General features: G+C 37.9%; 1 protein-coding gene across 1 annotated transcript; it reads right to left on the bottom strand.

Annotated features, from left to right (window-relative positions):
* Positions 1 to 296: 296 nt before the first annotated feature.
* LOC113061850 (RAC-beta serine/threonine-protein kinase) lies at positions 297 to 19415 on the bottom strand. The gene is made up of 14 exons (XM_026231319.1): positions 19008 to 19415; positions 14692 to 14847; positions 14404 to 14532; positions 10811 to 10922; positions 10268 to 10415; positions 7889 to 8020; positions 7739 to 7804; positions 7570 to 7638; positions 7346 to 7468; positions 7055 to 7183; positions 5546 to 5760; positions 5375 to 5462; positions 5020 to 5122; positions 297 to 1787 (listed from the first exon to the last, which is right to left on the bottom strand). The coding sequence occupies exons 2-14, from the start codon at positions 14735 to 14737 to the stop codon at positions 1708 to 1710; spliced, it is 1440 nt and encodes a 479-aa protein (XP_026087104.1). The 5' UTR covers positions 14738 to 14847; positions 19008 to 19415; the 3' UTR covers positions 297 to 1707.
* Between the last annotated feature and the right edge of the window lie 111 nt (positions 19416 to 19526).

Genomic DNA, 19526 nt, shown 5'->3' with positions numbered 1-19526 from the left:
TGTGAAATAAACAACCATGCCACGCTCAAAATTGCTTAAATCACCTTTCTTTCCCATTCTGACATCCAGTTTGGAGTTCAGGAGATTGTCTTGACCAGGACCACACCCCTAAATGCATCGAAGCAACTGCCATGTGATTGGTTGATTAGATGATTGCATTAATGAGAAATTGTTGGTTTTCCTAATAATCCTTTAGGTGAGTGTATACTGTGACTACACACCCACACACGCACAAATCAACTACACATTCACACAAATGGAAAAATGGACAAAAGAAAGAAACAAAAAAACTCTACTATTGTAATATATATTTTTATATATATATTTTATCAAGACAATTTAATTTCAGGGAGTGGGCGAATGAAGAAAAAAAAAAATGATCCAAATAAAATAAGGAATAAAACAAAAAACGAAACAGTTTGATGTTCCTTACACATGAAGCATCTTTAAAATGGCAAAAGAACAAAAACACCTCACACATCTAAGCGGTGTGTCTGACAGCTTCTGTCTGGAGAAGCACACCTACGTTACACATCTGGAGATGAAGTTGAACATTTTTTTATCTCAAACATCCTAACCATTTTTTTTCTGACTACACTAATAATAAAAAAAAGAATGAAAAGAAGGGTGAAGGCTGCGACAACAATGGCTGAGCACGCAGGTACGTGTTTCCACTGCTTGCTACTTTTACCAGTCGGTCATGCTGATGAAATAACAGGACATTCAAATCCTTTTTTTTTTTTTTTTTTTAACAGTTGTTGCCTGCAAAACTTTCGAGAGCATGAAAACAACATGATGGACAGTTTCTATGATACAGTAACCTTGGAACAACAAGCCTCTGGGGCTTCAAATGAAGACTGGAAAAAGGCTTCTACATGAAGCCAGTTTCAAGGTTCCTGTTTGTGGAGGAAACCATTGAACAACACGCTAGAGCCGTCTTCCTCTCTCTCTTCCCTTTAAAGCACAAACATCTATAGTGTGTGAGTCTCCAACCCCCTAGCAATCCCACCCCGTTCTGCTCCTTTATGCCCATGTACAAAATTGAAACAAAAAGACACACAGTTGAAGATGTAGACTGAGTCGAGACATCCGTCGATGCACACACACGTGCACAGCATTCGGTATGCTACCCAGGCAGAGAAACGGCACTATTCCTTTCTGTGTGACCCCATCATCAGTCCTCCCGCTGTATAAACACTATTGGTAACAGCTAGTTCCAGAAAGAGCACTTGTACAATTGCAGAAATATGGCTTTAAAACTGTAACAATCAGTGGGAAATAAGTCCAAATAGTTTGATTTCTCTAGTCCCCACAAGATGATTTAGAGCGTGTTCGATATCTGTGTTTACAAGAGGCTTTAGTCCCGTAGTCCAGTGTTTTGAGTGTGAGTGCGTGTCTTGAAACCTGCTGGTCCTGAGCGGTGTTCTCGGTGGTACCTTATTGGTTGAGATTTATTCAGTGATGGATGGATTGTGTTGCAGTGTGTAGTGTCAGGCTACGATTGGCTGGATGAAAGGCCAATCAGAAACCAGGACTGACCAGAGGGTCCCACCTGTTCAGGATAGTTCACAGATGCCGTACTCCTGCCTAGAACCCACTCCTCAGTAGGCTTGGGTTGCTGGTGCACATGTCCTTGTATGAGTTTGCGTTGGTGTATGTGAGGGGCGTCCGGTTTGCTGGTAAGGGTGAGAGAGTGGGAAGGGGGGGTCACTCCCGCACACTGGCTGAGTAGGAGAACTGCGAGAAGTGTGTGCGTGTATCTGGACCCTCGGCATCAAGACTGTCATCTGCAAGCAACAGAGACCAAGAACAAAGCATCATCAGCAATTGCGAGCTATAAAAAGTCAGACTTGTGAGAAAAATACTCAATTTGGAGAAATAAAGTCAGAATTTCGAGATAACGTGGTTGCGAGTTAAAGTCAGTATTGCATGATATCGATTATTGCGATATAATGTGATTCCAAACGTTAAGATTATTTTCACGGGAGATTAAAGACAGAAATATTCGTTTTGATTAACTTCGGAAGATTAATTGTTCACCACAAGACTAGTAATGTGCGCTGACAAAGTAAACAGGATCCCTAATTTAAACCTGCAGATTAACTCAAACAGATTCAACACTATTATAATATAGCACTTGCATATTTATTGCTCTTTCGTTGGTTTTGATTCCTTCTATTGTCCTCAATTGTAAGTCGCTTTGGATAAAAGCATCGGCTAAATAACCAAATTTAAATATAATGTAAATAACAAAACTAAATAGACATTAGATTCAACCACTGCATTGTAATCATTATTAGTGGTTGGCCGATATATGATATATATTGAGGTCAGCATTAAGCAAATACGCATTTATATAATTTAAACAAATCTTCGAATGATTAATGAGCATTTCACAAACCTTGCAAACTTAATTGAATCCAGCTATGAGATTGTGAAGTGTTTATGTGTACCCAGCATGATCAAGTGTTCTCAGTCCGTGTGAATTGAATGCTTTAAACCAGGCATCATTAAACTCAGTCCTGGAGGGCACGGTGTCCTGCAGAGTTTAACTCCAACCCCAATCAAACACACCTGAACCAGCTAACCAAGGTCTCACTATACCGGACACTCTCAGGCAGGGGTGTTGAGGCAAGTTGGAACTAAACTCTGCAAGACATCGGCCCTCCAGGACAGAGTTTGGTGACCCCTGCTTTGAAATATAAACTCGTGATTTCTTTCTTTCTTTCTTTTCTTTTAAACGCCATACCAGCTTCTAAAGCTATATTCATGGCGAGAATAAAGTACAATCAATCAAAGGAAGACTATAAAAGATGTTTAACATTTATTTCCTCTAGAAATCTTAGGACCATGTTTGGATTCACTTGATTAAAATTTTTTCCAAAAGTATCAACGGAATAAAAAAGGTTTCTCACAGGGGCAGATGTAATACAATCTAGAAGGATATGTGGACAATGAATTCTGACAAAATGAACATTTTGGAGGATTTTCTCCTAAGAGTAAAAATTTGTATAATTTTTGAATGTCCTATTCTGCATCTTGTATAGATGACTTGATTCCAACGATTCTCAAAACAGAGTCTAAGTTTTTTCTTCACATCAGGATTTATTTCATGCAACTTATTATTTAGACATTGATCCCATTCTGATTGCCATTTATTTCTGATGTATTCATTTATCGTTTGTTTTAAGTCTGTAAAAGGTATAAAACTATTTACTAATTCTGTGGATAGTGCTTCAAACTCGTGATTTCAAATTATGCTACGCTTTATGCATTTCCCCGCTGCCATATTAGTGTAATTTTCAATGCATGCTGTAAAATGTTTTAGGTTTAATGTTTAGTTGAAAAATATTATTCCCAGTACACACAAACTTCGCAGGATACCGAGACCCCATTGATTAGAGTGTTTACTTTTTTTATGATATTTTTTATTAAATATTTATTTGTGGAAAATACCTTGTCATCTAAAGTAGGTTTACACATGTATTTTTAAATCCATTGTCAAATGATTTCAAATTTCTTAAAAAAAAAATCATTTCGGCTTTATATCTGCATTTTTACACATCTGTATGGACAAGTAAACAGGATTATATCAAAATATCACATGAATACAATTGGTTATGTTTTAAGAATATAAAGACTTGAGAAACAAAACTGTGTTCCGACTGACATGGTCCCTACACAGTGTTCATTACTCCCTACTCCCTGAGAAAAGTTAGACCAAACTTTGTGGCAATAGTTAAGTCCAAACTGAACATGTGTGTTTATGGTGCGTTGTTGTCTCGGCGGGGCCGGGTGTGGTGGAGATGGGGCTTAGGTAGATGATATGAATTTTTAACCCTTTAATGCGTACGATCACACCGGTGTGATCAGTTTTGGCTGATCCCTGTAGTGTATGATCACACCAGTGTGATTAGAACTTTCAGAGCATCACGTCATCAACTGCTGAATTTGAATCTCTTTCCTACTTTGGCTGGCGCAGAGCCAGGTCAGACGCGCTGAGCATTTGTCATATCATCACCAATATTTAGTTTTAAACCATATAATGCTTACTTTAGGTTTCAGATATTTAAATACAGGTAAGTACAAGCAAAACCATACATTTACAGTTTGTAAAATACACGCTGATGTCTATGGAAACGGCAATGAGCCATACAAATATAATCTGACTTCATGTTTTTATTGATATCATATACAGATTTTGTATGTAGACGATAAAGTTTACTCTGCTCTTCTCTGAGTTTACCGAAGACCTACTTCAAAGTGTTTCAGGATGAGAGGATGAATTTGCGTGTTGTAAATCCCAAATTCGGATTTAGCGTGAACTAACATGGCGGCGCCCATCACCCGGTATAGATCAACTAAATTCAATAAAAAATTAAATTACATTCATGCATTTAGCAGATGCTGTTATCCAAAGCGACTTACAGTGCATTCATGCTAAAATTCTTTACCTAACGTGCTCCCTGGGAATCGAACCCACAACCTTTTGTGCTGCTAACGCAATGCTCTACCACTGAGCCACAGGAACAGTAACACTAGCACGTTTGTGAATATTGTGAACAAAACATGTGTCAAAGATCTATAGTAGCTGTGTTGTGTCACATGACAAGCATGATGCGTCGCCATGGAAACAATAAGGTGGTACATTCTAAAGAAACTCATGCCGGTGGCTCAGCTAGAATATTTTAAACTCATGTGCGAAAGGGTTAAGGTGATTATCGATATGATATTTTTGACATAGCGCCCAGCTATTTTCAGTTGAGACAAATCAAACATGCATTTTAGTCTGGGACTAGCCTTAAGCCTCACCTGTGAAACCGTAGGTACATATAATAACAGCATCATGTGACTTTTACACCAATGCTCTTAATGCATTTTTGATCCAGTGCAACTCATACTTGTGCTACTTATTTGGAACAGTTATGAGGGCTACATTTGCTGTAATTTTCCACAAAATGACTTGTTAATCATTTTCTCAGACACACACCTCACAAGCAGAAGAACTGAGGTACTCACATTGGTCAGGTGGTGTGACAGTAATGGTCTGTGCAGTGAACTCGTCGTCAAAGTAGCGTGTGTCTGTCTCTGAGGTCACTTGCGGCTTGAAGGGTGGGATAAGCTGCATAAAAGCACACAAAGAGATCAGCATAAATGACTGTTCACTGTTAAATGTCTAAAGAAGTAAAAAATAAACATGTGTTTGAGGGTATATGTCTTCCGAGCACACTGCATCAATCATGCAGAAACAATATTGAAACATGAATGCAAACGATATTTGAGAGCATCTGTCCAAGACATTAATAGTGTATATTCTCTAATACGTGTGATGATTATATCTCATGAATCAGTTCCCACTGACTTAAACTCTCACCTTCTTTTGAAGGACATCTTGCCAGTTCATGGAACTGAAGAACTTGTGTGTCATCACTTCTTTGGCATCCTCAGGACCTCCTCCAAGCCTTAAAAACACCACATTCACATTAATAAAACCATACACAAGACCCCCCGTCATAACAACAGTAGAAACAGATGCTCGTCTTACCTCTGTTTGGGGTCTTTCTTGAGCAGGCCGGCCAGCAAGGCCTTTGCCTCGGGCGAGAGGTTTCTAGGGAAGCGGATCTCCTCCATTAAAATGAGCTCAAACAGACGTTCGTGGTCCTGGTTATAGAACGGCAGCCGACCACACATCATTTCATACATGACCACTCCCAGACCCCACCAATCCACCGCACGGCCGTAATCATTGTCTTCTAATACCTACAATCGAAGAACGTGGAGAAGATGAAAATGAAGTGGAACATTTAAAGATGGCAATAAAGCAAGAGAAAACAAGAAGCTCAAACAAGACATTCTTTAATATTGGGAAGGTTTATCAAAGTTCTGCAGCTGTTTTAGTAAACAACTGTACTTTAATAATGCGGTGTATTTCTGAGTGACAAGTACATTAAATGAATCTGTGTGGGAAGGGGGGGGAGGGGTGAATAACCAGGTTCAACTTATAGTGTACCCCCATGTATCCCAATGGTGCCCCAACCTTATTTGGAATTAGTTATAAATGTTGAACTTGTTACAATAACCAGCATTAAATTACTGTGTTAAACACTACTGAATACTTTAGATTTTATATATATATATATATATATATATATATATTTATTTATTTATGGAACAACATTCACTAAATGTGGACAATATAAACACAAGGAATGCACAAATAACCTTCTTTGTGCAAACAATAATGGAGTGATATTTTTGGTTTACAAAGCATCTTTTTCCTTTTGGCCAAAAGAACAATCAAGCTAAATCTTATTAAAGAGGTCATGAACTGAGAAATCTAAATTCCCTTGATCTTGTGACATGTAAGAGGTCATCGTACTATAAAAACACCCAGTAATTTTCAGAACTCAAAACTTTCTCATAAAAAAAAAAAACTGCTTATATTGAAGCCATTCTGCTAAAACGACAGGTTGTTGAATGTACCACTTTATGACCCAATAGTGTGGCTAAACACCGCCTCTGCATAAAATGAAAATTACTTTGTCTTTCATTTCAGATTGTTTGATATGTACTGAGTATTTATATGTTTTAAACCTAAATCCATCTGTGAAGGATGTAGACTGTCAAACATACACAACTTTTAGCTAATCGTACCAGTGGGCGTTTACTTCTGGGTCTACAAGCCACAACAAACATAACAGAAAATTGTTTCAAGGCTTTGTCTGTATTCTTTCTGCGTCATAGGACTTGCTTTTTTATTTTTAAATATTCTTAAACCTTCATATAGTGCTTCTTGACATCTAGTACTATTGTGTAATATTGCGATGTTTTGTAGCTTCTGCTCTCCTTTCAATGTGATGACATTTAAAACACACAAACAACAAGATGATTTCCTGCTTTAAAACAGTGTGGGATTTCATAACAATAGATCAGAAAATTTGAAAATTAGAGTTGGGCCTGATTCACAGGGTTTTCCACATGTAATCTATTAAACTATAATCCAAAAATTGATTGAAAAAAAAAAAAAAACATTCATGGAGTGAGTAGGGAGTACCTCAGGAGCAAGGTACTCTGGGGTCCCACAGAATGTCTTCATGGTGGCCTCGTTAGTAATGCCCTCTTTACACAGGCCAAAGTCTGTGATTTTAATATGACCGTCTTTGTCCAGCATTAGATTCTCCAGCTGCAGAGACAAATGCAATTCAAACAGAATTAGGAAATCGTGTTTTGCCATTTGTGGAAAAAAGGAACACAGACTTCATGTCTTTGTGGTCTATGACACAATTTTCAAAAACAATTCTAAGTATTTTCACAATGATTACATAGAGCATTAAACACAGAAAACCTTTAGGTCCCTGTAGACGACATCTTTAGAGTGCAGATATTCCAACGCTGAAACAATTTCAGCCCCATAGAAGCGAGCTCTATCTTCCGTAAACACGCGCTCTCGAGACAAGTGGAAGAACAGCTGGAAACACGTAAAAACGAGACAAAACATAATTTTAAAAGAGACAGAATGTGAAGGATTTCCTAGTTTGTTTTTGTAAGGAGCGACAAGATGTGACGAACCTCGCCCCCGTTTGCGTACTCCATGACAAAACACAATCGATCTCGTGTCTGGAAGGCGTATTTTAGTGTCTGTGGAGAGATTGAAAACAATGTGAACTACAACTCTAGAACCAAGATAATTGTGCAACAACAACAACAACAACAAAAACCCTGATGGAGCTGGACGTACTGTGAGGAACGGATGCCGTGTGTTCTGCAACACTCTGCTTTCTGTGACTGTGTGTGCAACCTCGTCCTGAAAAAGGACACAACACTGTGTCATTAGTCTCACACAAGTCATTCTGGAGCATTTTACATTTCTGATTTGTGTGCTGCCCACCTTAGCAATGATGACCTCTTTGCGTAGGATCTTCATGGCATAGTACATGCCAGTAGCCTTTTCCCTTACTAGAATCACCTTTCCAAATGTGCCTTTGCCCAGCAGCTTTAAGTAGTCGAAGTCACTCATTGTCTAAAGAAGAACAAAAATGAGTCATGACATTTTTTGTATTAGAATTAAATCTGCTCAGTCATAAAAATCTCAACTTTTAAAATTATGTAAATAAAACCTATAGTTATGCCAAGTAATGGATAACGAACAGCCAAGCGTGTCATTATCACAAAATAAACCATGGCAGGGTGATCAGGACCCCATAGCAGAGTGGAAGAGTCTCATATAATGCTGAACAGGACTATTTTGACAAGCTGATTCTAAGTGATCTTGTTTTTTACAGTAATCCACATTATTCCAGTCCATTAATTAACATCCTGTGAAGTAAAAACCTATGTTTGTAATAAACAAGACCATCAACAAGAAGTTTTTAACTTCAAACTAAAATACAAGTCCTCTACCCATAAAATTGCTTTCTCCAGTACAGAAAACTTTCTACAGTTCAAGAGTTCTCAACTTTATGTTGGTGGATTCTGATGTGAGAGAACATCAGGGGATGGACGACTTCTCTGGAGGAAGTGTTATTATGGACTCAAATTTTGGCCAGAAACAAGTTTAAATTTAATACACCTTAATAATAGATTTGCTTCTTACAAACATGCAGTTAACTGACGAACTAGAGTCGTGTCAATGACGTGGATTACGGTGTTGTTTTAAACAACTGTTTCTCACAACTGTTAAACTCATTCTTGCTGCATCCATTCACAGTAGAGAATTTATTGGACTATAATGCTAAGCAAATCTGATCAAATGAACAAACCAACTTATCTACATCTTGAATGGCACTGAGGATGAGTAAAATTTTGATTTTTGGGTTAATTCCTTAAAATAACTGGATATTAAATGAAGATAGAGCGAGCAAGGTGATACGAGAAACTTGACAGTGGCTGTGTTTACACTTGGCATTAACATGTGATCACCGTGATCCGATCAAACAGATCAGATCCTCAATCAATCAGAACAAGTGTGCCCACAGTTAGTCCTCAAACGTGAAGCCAACCTTATAAACTATGCCCTCCCCATGTTATCTAATGGGACGTGATACAAACTAAATTAAATTTCACTGACAATATTTTGTTTTCAAGAATGGTTTATGTCATTTGATTTAGATTTTATTCACACTGATGTAAGTTAGGGTGTTCATTTTTAAAATAAGTTTGGTTTTAGTTAGTTATGTGATGCTATAAAAACAGGAGTGTGACATCCTAATTGACAGCTTCCCTGATCTTCAAGAAGAGACTGGAGTTGTATTTACCTTATTTTAACACAAGCCCCGACTCCAAAAGTGTAGGCAGGACACTGCTTCATTTTGCTCTCTACTGTGCAAAATCTATTTCCAAATCAGCGCAATATGGCCGCCCCCTATTGGGACAATGGCGGCTTCACTTTTATTCAATGGAAGTGAATGATGGTGTGTCTTCCATCTTTTTTACAGTCCATGGTTTATACTTGGCAACATCAACTGACTTTTCTATCTGGATAACCGATTGGATCTGTATTTCCCGTGCAATATAATCTGCAGAGAATAGCCCGGTGCAGTCAACCTAAAGAGGGGGGTTTTCTTTTGAAAAGCATTTTCAGATGCGGGACATTTTAGAATTCAAAGATAAGTGTAGGAGTCTCACTGGTCTCCACATGTGTGTTCTCTGTCTTTTTTTCCTGATAGTTCACTCGAGAGGGCACGGCGTTTTGCATGATGTCGACCTGTGAATGCTGACACGATGGCTGGATTTTATTTAGATTACACTGAGATCTGATCACAATGTGTCTCCGACTACCTCTGGACCTGGACATGCTGATTGGACAACAATCAGATCAGTAGTGCATTTACACTTGTCTTTTCAATGTGTAGTTGGACAACATCCGGATACAGGTTGCATGTAGGGCTGGGCGATATATCTAACTATATGATCATGGGCATATAGTTAGTAAATCTGGTTCCGTGATTATCACTAAATCGCCATCACCTGCTTTCAAATGGTGCGGCATTGAATAGACCGAGCCGTAGATCACTTACAAGCTACGCAATATCACGTTCATTATCGAAGGCGGAATCAGATTAACTGACTAGATGCACATGATCATACTGTTAGATATATCGCCCAGCCCTAGTTGCATGTTAATGCCAAGTGTAAACGCAGCCATTGAAACAGCGGTGTAGGAAACTGGTTCTTTGAGAAAATGGACAACTGAGTTTGTTTCTCCTGGAGAAGTGAAACGATGCCCAAACAACCAGAACATGGCTACACCTTGAGTTAAGGCACTTACCACTTTGGTGCGAGACTTTGCAATGGCAGCCTCCATCCCCTCCAAGCTGTTGTCTCCAGGGGAGCCAAAGTTGATGTCCATTGGCTCTTCCTCTTCCCGGGACTTGAGCCCATTGGCAACATCCTGAATTGCACGTATCCACTCCTCTCTTTATTGACATCAAAATAAAATCGAATTCATTAAATGAAAAAAAAATGAAAAAACATTTAAGAAGTTTTGGTTCCTCTTGTTATTTTCTAGGTTCTTACACTGGTCACATGTACGTGATTGCCATCCTTTGAAAGAATTGGGCTCTTTAGTCACAATGACCTTAACACAATTCCTGTTTCCACTGAAATGTTTTTCAACTCCCTTACGATTCAATTTAAGCAACAGGCAGTGAGTAATAACCTGTTTTGGTTGGCAAAAATCTGATTAATACATCTAAATCTGCTTTTCCAGTAAATACCATTCAGCATCTGTTTCTTAAGCGCTCTCGCTACCACTCATTCATTTACAACAAAGACACTGATTGCAGCAGGACCCTCCATCTCATCTCCTCACCTTTCAGCATTGCTGTCCACATGGAAGGTGCGCTCAATAACAGTGGTCCACTGCAAGCAGCGGATGACAAATGTGTTTGGCCGAGGCCGTTCAGTCTTCATCAGCTGACACTCTGTGAAGGATATTAAAGTTTTGAAAAGTTATATTTTGGATTTAAATTTGTTGAATGTCAAAAGTTTCTAAACTAAATATATTGAGTCATCTGCTATTTAATGACCTCTTGGCTTTCTTAATCGAAGATGATTCTTGACCGAATATGCTAGTAATCTAGGTTTAGGAGATTTAAACAAACAAGAACATCCAACATTGATAGAAAAACACATACACACAACCTCTTGTCAAATTCTTTTGTTTTTGCTCATTTTGCACTTTGATGAGTGTTTTTTTTTGTACTCTGGCAAACACGAAGACTCTATGTAAGATTTTTTTATTAAAATTTCCCAAAACCACTAGAACAGTGTTATATATTTTGCTTACATTGTCTCAAATGTTTCTAAGAATGCATAATCCAGAGAAATGATCAATTTTAACTAGTGTCACGGCCCGTGCCTATATTGTCACTGTCGCCTGCCAATGACGTCATAACCTCTCGATTTCTAGTTTTGTAGAAAATATGGAAACAACAAAGACGCTTTAATATGTTGTGAGTTTTAACAGACCAGTTACGATAACACAGAGTAGCATTATAACTGAACTTTCAAATGTATATACTATGATAAAACAATGCTGCTTTTTCCCCCCCACATACGCACAAACAGAAAGAGCGGAAGCAGTCAAAATAAAAACGCCGCTGCTTTCGAGCTGTGCGTCACGTTCGTTCAGTGACCTCATTTCGCTTTGATGGCTTTCAGTCTCACCCTGCTTCATTCTACTACTTTAATAAATCATTAGCTCATATGTCAACGTGATTTCCAGCCGAGTCCCATCAAATTGCATCGGCTGCGGGGATGAAGACCACAATTCCACACTCAGTCACAGACTCATCAAAATATGGATTTGTCTCTTTGTTTAAAATACATGCCTAGCAGCGGAAAATTACATATTGTACATTAATTTGTATTTAAACATTAAGTGTGTAATTTCCGGGAAACTTTTGAAAAATTAAAAACACTTATCAAGAGGTTTTCTTAAACACGGATTTATTTTCTACTGGTCAGACAAACAGATTTTACATAATTTACCACTACCACTTTCGCAAAATGTCAAAATCCCTAGTAGCCCTTCGGGCAGGCATTCTTCAGGTTTTGGTAACCCAAAATTAATTTAACTAGCCCAAAATAAAAAAGGACATCGGCTGAACTTTACTGTGGACAAATCACCATGATCAGCCAAAACTAGTAGCATATAGGGATCAGTGATGCGCAGGTTGATCCAAAATGAGCGGTGCCTGTGGTCAAGTCATCTAAAAATATTTTTAATAATATTTGGGTCACCGTCGGTTGGGTCGTTTTAAAATAAAGATGCCAATTAAACCTTTGTATAGTACTAGACAATTTTGAAATACATGGGCCTACACTTTATTGGCTGAATAACTGGCGTGAAGATGACACACAAGCTCAGTTTGCAGGAAGAGATGGAGGCGGCGAGAGAAAAGGTGAAGACTGGGGAGCAACGGCGCTGTTTTTGGTAAAACATGAATTTGACGACTTCATTAATTTTTGTTTTATAGAAAACTTTTTTAAAGATTTTCATTTTGTATTAATTGTATCTTAATTTTGATCAGTGTTTTATCAATCAATTGCCCGTATTTGATAAGCAAATAAATAGCAGACAATTTAATGATGCGCCAGCACGATCACTTACATTGCATGTGAACTGGAGGCCGCCGAAACTCAGCTTGTGCCTCACAGATTTGAGAAATATAGGCTATATATTACAGAAAGCTTGAAATGTCTACTTTTAAACTAAAATATTCAAACCATTATAAATAGGCTACTCTCTGATTATGTAATCCATATGAAATGGGCATTTTTCCGCATCGTCAACTTCATCTTTGCAGTGACACAGAAAATACCAGTTTATTGCTAAACAATTAAATGTCTCCTTGCTAATTTAGACATTCATAATCATTACTTTAACCGGTTCTTTGCTTGCGGTCATAACGCTTATTATCCGACTCCACGGAATGAGTGAGTGGAGCGGAATATTCAGAAATGTGCTCTCCGCTCACGAGCTCTGATCGGAAAAAAAAACGAACCTCACTGTCTGCTGAAGTTACAGAAACATGAAAAAAATAAATAAATTATAATTACAAATTATGAGTTTATTGACGATTTTTTTTATATATAATTCTTGACAAAATGTAAATATATTAAGGTTTTTTTATTATTTTGATTTGCTTAGTTCCTATGACTATGGCCCCAATGATGCTACGATGAGCATTTACTACTTAAAAAAATGCGGGTCAGGAAGTGGGTCGGGTACAATATAAAAAAATTTTGCGGTCCGAGTTGCGGGCGGGTTAGTTGAAAACGTTGGTCGGTTGCAGGATGTTTATACACTGACCCGGGCATCACTGTTAGGGATTTAACGATTCACTAAACTTACAATGCGATAAAATTCACGATACAGATTACACAATGCAATTTTCTTACAATTTATTTATTGTTTTTTTTTTTTACAAAATGAGATATAAAACAAATTACAAATGAAAAGGTGTCCCTTTTAATTTTTCTCAGACAAAATTCTGCATATTTCTTTGTGAAATGAAATGTTAAATAATAAAAATAACTTGAAATTTTAAAACGAATCCTAAATCAAGTTATACAACTAAAGGAAATCTAAACCAAAAGGCTTTGCCTGTGCTCTATTTAAAATCAGAGGCAACCACTGCATTTGAATTACTATCCAAAAAAAATGCTAAATACATGTTGTTTGGATTGTATAATTCCAAAATTGTAAGCAAAAACAGAATGGTCTGATTTTAGCTCTGTGATTTTAGAATCTGTGTGTGTATGTGTTCATTCAGAAGCAAAGAGAAGTGAAAATTAATCAATTCTGTGTATTGCATTGTCTGAAAAACGTGCGTGCTTTGAGTGAGTACACACAAAAACCAGCGTGCTAGCTTTGAATGTTCACGCATGTTTTAAAACGCTTGAATGTTTAAATCACCAAGACTTCGAAATAAGTGCAAACAACTATGATCCATTTTACCCCTACAAGTGAGTGAACAACGTATATCATGTTAGGAATTTTACATCACTATTCAAGATAGTGGATATCAGGGCAGAGATACATTTTGGTAGCCCGAGTGGATAACACAATAGCCCAGGGATATAAGGCTAGCAATTTTGCGAGCACTGCTTTGGGTGCTAGGTGATGGGAAAAGTGATCCTTCAAATCTCTTAAATTAGCTGAAACAATGTAAGATTCAATGTTGCCAGATATAAAACAATGTATATAAAAAAATTATAATTAAAAAAACCTTGTTGATATTGTGCAATTTCCTATTTGGTGCAATTATCCTTATGATGCATCCCTTGCCTTAAGAATAGCCCATAGCTCAAAAACTAAACTAACTACAGGGAACCTGTATATTAGAATACTAAACACAATCTGGTTAGTGTGGAGAGATACAGTGAAATGTGGCAGACCTGCAACAGAGAAGTTATTGAGAGGCGGCTGATTGTGGTCTGACGTCTCTGGCTTCTCTTTGTAGCCAATGAAAGAGCCATCACTCTTTAGGATGAAATATCGGGGCCTCCATGTCTTAATGTATTCACCTGCAGACAGGAAGAGGAAGAGATACAAGGAAGTAAATGGCAGAAGGAAGAAAGTTGGGATAAATCAAAAAGGCAGTGAAAAGGAAGACAACAACTCAGTGTTTATGATATAAAAGTATGATAAACAGTTGCAAGGAATGGGTGAGTAAGCAATCTCACCTCTCTTGTGGAGCCAGCCCTCTCTGACGATGCTGACCTCGTTCATGCTGGGTTAGGGGTGTGTGGGGCGTAGGGCAGGGTGGCAGGGAGGTTTGGGGAGGGGGAGCGTGGAGTCTCAGGTCAGGCAGATGTTCAGTATCACACAGCCAAACTCACCTGGGATCATGCAAATAAACCATTGTTAACCACAATAAAGTATAACACAGAAGGCACCAAAGACTAAGGAGGTTTACATTTCTGTTGCTTATTTTTAGCAAACAGTGTTTGTGAACAAAACAAGAACAATGCCAATATATTAGACGCCCACTGATTTCGATGTATGGCAAAAAGACGTTTTTCATGATATTTTTTTGAGTGTGTGTTCAACAGACTGAAGAAAAATATATGGTTTGGAACAGGGTGAATAAATTAGAATTTTCAATTTGGGTGAATGATTCCTTTAATTAAAGCATTCTGCATGTGAATTTATTATTATTACTAGAGATGCAACGATAACATTTTTTCAGAACCAATCTGATACAGAACATTTTGAGTATCTACCAATATCGATCCAATCGAATACCAGTGCGGCTTTATTTTTTTTAAATCAATGTCGAATTTCTATACTCTCTGTGTTGACCTCATCACCACTCTTTTGTGTTAATCACAATATACTACATAAACACAACTTCATTTTAATGAAAAATAAAAATATGTAATCAAAAAATAATATTATAAACCAGGTTAGTGGATAATTCAGCAGCAAAACATACTCTAAAAAAAAATCACGGGTACTCAATTTGTTGATTAATGCTTACTGGAGACATGAACCAGTTCAAACGATTCTGTCCGATTTGGTGAACTGGTTCAACCGTTTCACCAAGAAGAACCGGTTAAATCAAACGATTTGAACATTTAAATTTAAATTAAATTACAATTTTTATGTAATTTTAAAATGAATGCATTTAGCAGATTTTTCCTAACACGTGTTCCCCTGGATTCGAACCCCCAACCTTGCGCTTGCTAACGCAATGTTCTACCACTTGAGCTACAGGAACACTATTTGTTCGCGAACCGGACATCACTAGTACAAAGGGATGAGATATTGATACGTAGTGTATTAAATCTGTGCGTTAGTTTAATGAGCCTATTCTTTGAACAGTTATAAACCTCAGTTACTGTGCGCTCTTGAAGAGAGTTTCTTTATTTTGACAGTAGTAAAAGAACACAACACGCAGTTCGATTGCTGAATGGAGGATGATAGACAGCCACAGCGGAAAGAATAGTTTGTGAACTTGAATTGAAAGACTTTATTAATATTAATCTGTACCTCACGTGGAACTATGGAACAGCTTCAGAACACTTTTAATATGTTCTTGAAAACGTTTTGGTGATTTATAATGTTTCTGTGCCTGCTGGGGGCTTAACAATAACACAATAGTACACGCACAGTATCGGATTAGGATTGGTCTCGTCTGACTGGTACCCGATCCGCAGAAAATGCCAGTATCGGAGCCGATACTGATCCTGAGTATCGGATCGATGCATCCCTAATTGTTACTGCAGCACACAAATGAACATTTTCCACAAATGGTCACCTGACCAAACTGCAGGAGTGCCATCAGTTTAGAAATGTTTGTAATGTAAACTTGACAAATGCAGCATTCAGCACTCAGCAACAGACAAGCCTCAATTTTACATTTAACAGATGAGGGACAGCTGAATTTCACTTGTTATCATCTTACTGAATAAAACAGAGACTCCCATGCACGATCCAATAAAGCTAAAACTGGGCAAAGAAGGAAATAAATGAATGAAAAGATCATGACAAAGAGGTAAGTGCTAGACATTCTATGGAAAATTTCAAATGAATGAATTGAAAGTGCTGAGTCATTATTCACAAACAAGTTTCTTTACATGTGGGATAAAAGTGCTGACGGAGGAGCAGGGTCTCCATACTGGTGGATGGATGGATATAAGCGGTGTTAATTTTTTTTTTGTCTTGGACATCTTTAAGAAGACAACGTAATCAGTGTGTGGTATATGAGTGGACCATTGATCACCTGTTATTATATAATGGCTTATGTGAACAATAAACATATTAACCTCACGTCTGCAGAACTTAATTTGAATTTACAAACATGTTTAATTGATGTGTTTAGCTTAGATAAATAAAGTGTGTGCCAAAGTTATCTGGTGGAAGGAAGACTAAAATAACCACTTTTATTTTGTAGTTAATTTGGTATTTTACTCTGATAATATACATAATGCAAATTATGTTTTTTTTTATCACAATACGTGTGGAGAGAATAACATGCACTTAATGAACATGGGACAAGGATGAGCCTCATTCACCACAATATGTTTTTAAACCATTTCTGACAGGAAATGCGACAACACTATTCTATCATCACCATGGAGATGCCAATTAGACTGCACTAAAGCCAGTCTGAGCCACAGGTAAACATGCCACTTTGTACAGCGAACAAGACAAGACACCTGCTGTTTTCAGAAGAGACATAAGAAAGCACGAGCTTTGGCTGCAACGCTTGATAACTAGGGGACAGACATTTTCATCCACTTGAAGAAAATGTGAGCGTAGTTTCTACATGCATCAGCTGATTTTTTGTGTTATGCAAAAAAAGTCATACAGGAGTTGAACTATTGAAATATTGTCCTTTTATCTGTTACTGCCCTTAGCATCAAAATAATTAACGGCTTAATGTATCTGTCATAATATTAATATTGGTGCAAAAAATTTATATTAAAAAAACCCTTAAAACAGGGTATTAGTTAAATCTTCTTGAGTAGCTGTAAAATATTAAAGATAATAATAGTTACTGTCAGTGCAAAGTGCTCTCATATAAGAAGCACATTTTAGCTTGTTATAGAATATTTAAACTTTTACAATTCTAAGAAAATGTTAAGATTTTTGTTTGCCAAATTCCAAAAAGTCCAGTTCAAACTCTTTTTGTACCTTGATTTGATGCAATAAGTGTGATCTCTTAATAAATAATAACAGCTCTCCTTAACCAAAAACACGATTCAAAGTAGTACCTTTCAAATATGTAATACAAACAGCAAAATGCATTTCTGGGTTTCACATTCAGTATTAAATGTTTGTTTAAATAACTTAACCTATACAATAATAATCGATAATCTTGCCTTATCAAACAGCACAAAAAAGCTGTTTTCTGTCTGTCTGTGTGTGTTTGTGTGGTGGTGGGGGGGGGGGGTGTAGTGAGTATAAGATCAGTCTGTTCCAGAGGAGTTTCCTGGCATAGCAGTGCCTCTGGCACAGATCTGGCATGTTGTCCTATCACCATGGGCACAACACTGGATTATCCCTGAAAAGTAAAATACCCACCTTGTGATGCTCCTGCTAGTCCACAACACAACTGCTTAACACATGGCATTAAAAACACACTGACCGACTCTATCGCTGGCATATATTCGTGCATCTAGTGTGCGTGTGTATCAGTCGGTCAGTGGTCTGTCTGCCTGTTCCTCATTTTCAACAACTCTTTCTCTCACACACACACGCGCACTTTGAAGTCCACAGGCGTTGACCATTTCAACTAACTAAAGATTACACACTTTCTGTAGCGAGTGGAATAATTCCAGACTGAGAAGTCCTGAATCTGACCCCTCTCAACCTCAATAACCTTCAGGCCTCATTTACACACATGCACAAACCCGACAGATGCTTTATTTGATAACTGTCAAACATCCGACTACTTTTACCTTAAATAAAGTCTCCATATTTTAAACGTGCCTACAGAATAGCACTGGACTCCACGTGGAACAGCATGCCAGCTCTATTGATAAAACCGAAAACAAAGTGGCACCAGTTTGATCGATCATTAAGCATGCACAGCGAGTTCGCCCTATATATCCACATGTATCATGCATTTGTACAGCGCGTAAAGGGCCTGATAGATAATATACTCTTATTTCCACTTATTTAGCTGTACTATTTCTTAACTTAACAGACTGAGAACCCCGTCAAGACACAATGATGCACTTAAAATAGATCCGCAAGCAAAGACGCCGCGGGAGAGATCAGCAAAGCGCCAAATGGGTTTAAATTCATCTTTAAGCGTGCTTTTATTAAGTAAACAGATTTGTAAAGAAAAAATGATTGACAAACATGACGGGAGATGCGATTTTTCTGTAAGGTAAACCTAAGAAACACATATTAATAAACCGATTTATCTGGTAATGTATCCGAAAGCGCAACAGAACATAACATTTAAGTGCAATTTAAATATAGAGACTCGTGCTAGGCTAAACATCACGCTAGCCATCAATCATCGATGCACGTTTTAGTCCCTTACCTCCACTTTTACTCTCCTGCGATGTGTTGGTTACTTGAAATGTAAAAATCTTCAGAAGCCCATGTAAGTGGAGTAAATGAAGGGTGTTTAGAGACGTGAAATGTGTGTTTAATCCTCTGGCGAGCTGCTGTGTTTTGAGCTCTGCCAATGACCACTCAGCTGCCCCAAAAATAACAACACCCAGCCGCCGGAATATCCTCACAAACAGCCCCTCAGTGGCCCAAAACTCGAACCCGGTCGCCCAAACTCATCCCTCAACACTTATTCGACGCATTTAATGCTGTTAATAACCTCGCCGTGGCCGTCCTGCAGGTCTGTGAACGATATTACGGTGGCGATAGTATCGCGGATAGGCCTCCGTCTAGCGACTCAACGGGAGCACAAACAGGAAATGACCTCAGCGCAAGCTCGGCGCGACGTCACGGGCAACGTCCGAAATTTGAAAAGGACCGTCTTTTGTGTTGCTGTTTGTCAACAATTCAGTGATAGCGAGGTTATGATTTTATAATAAAACCATAC

Source organism: Carassius auratus, chromosome 43 (assembly GCF_003368295.1).
Source record: "Carassius auratus strain Wakin chromosome 43, ASM336829v1, whole genome shotgun sequence".
NCBI classification, from domain to species: domain Eukaryota; kingdom Metazoa; phylum Chordata; class Actinopteri; order Cypriniformes; family Cyprinidae; genus Carassius; species Carassius auratus.
This window is presented reverse-complemented; position numbering and strand designations above follow the sequence as displayed.

What these genes read in the sequence shown, in the direction of transcription:
- LOC113061850 (XM_026231319.1), bottom strand. Translation starts at nt 14,737, where the DNA reads ATGAACGAGGTCAGCATCGTCAGAGAGGGCTGGCTCCACAAGAGAG. An exon ending in AAGAGGTCATCATTGCTAAG is followed by an intron (nt 7,805 to 7,888) that starts GTGGGCAGCACA and finishes GTCCTTTTTCAG; the next exon opens with GACGAGGTTGCACACACAGT. An exon ending in AAGATGTCCTTCAAAAGAAG is followed by an intron (nt 5,123 to 5,374) that starts GTGAGAGTTTAA and finishes GCTTTTATGCAG; the next exon opens with CTTATCCCACCCTTCAAGCC.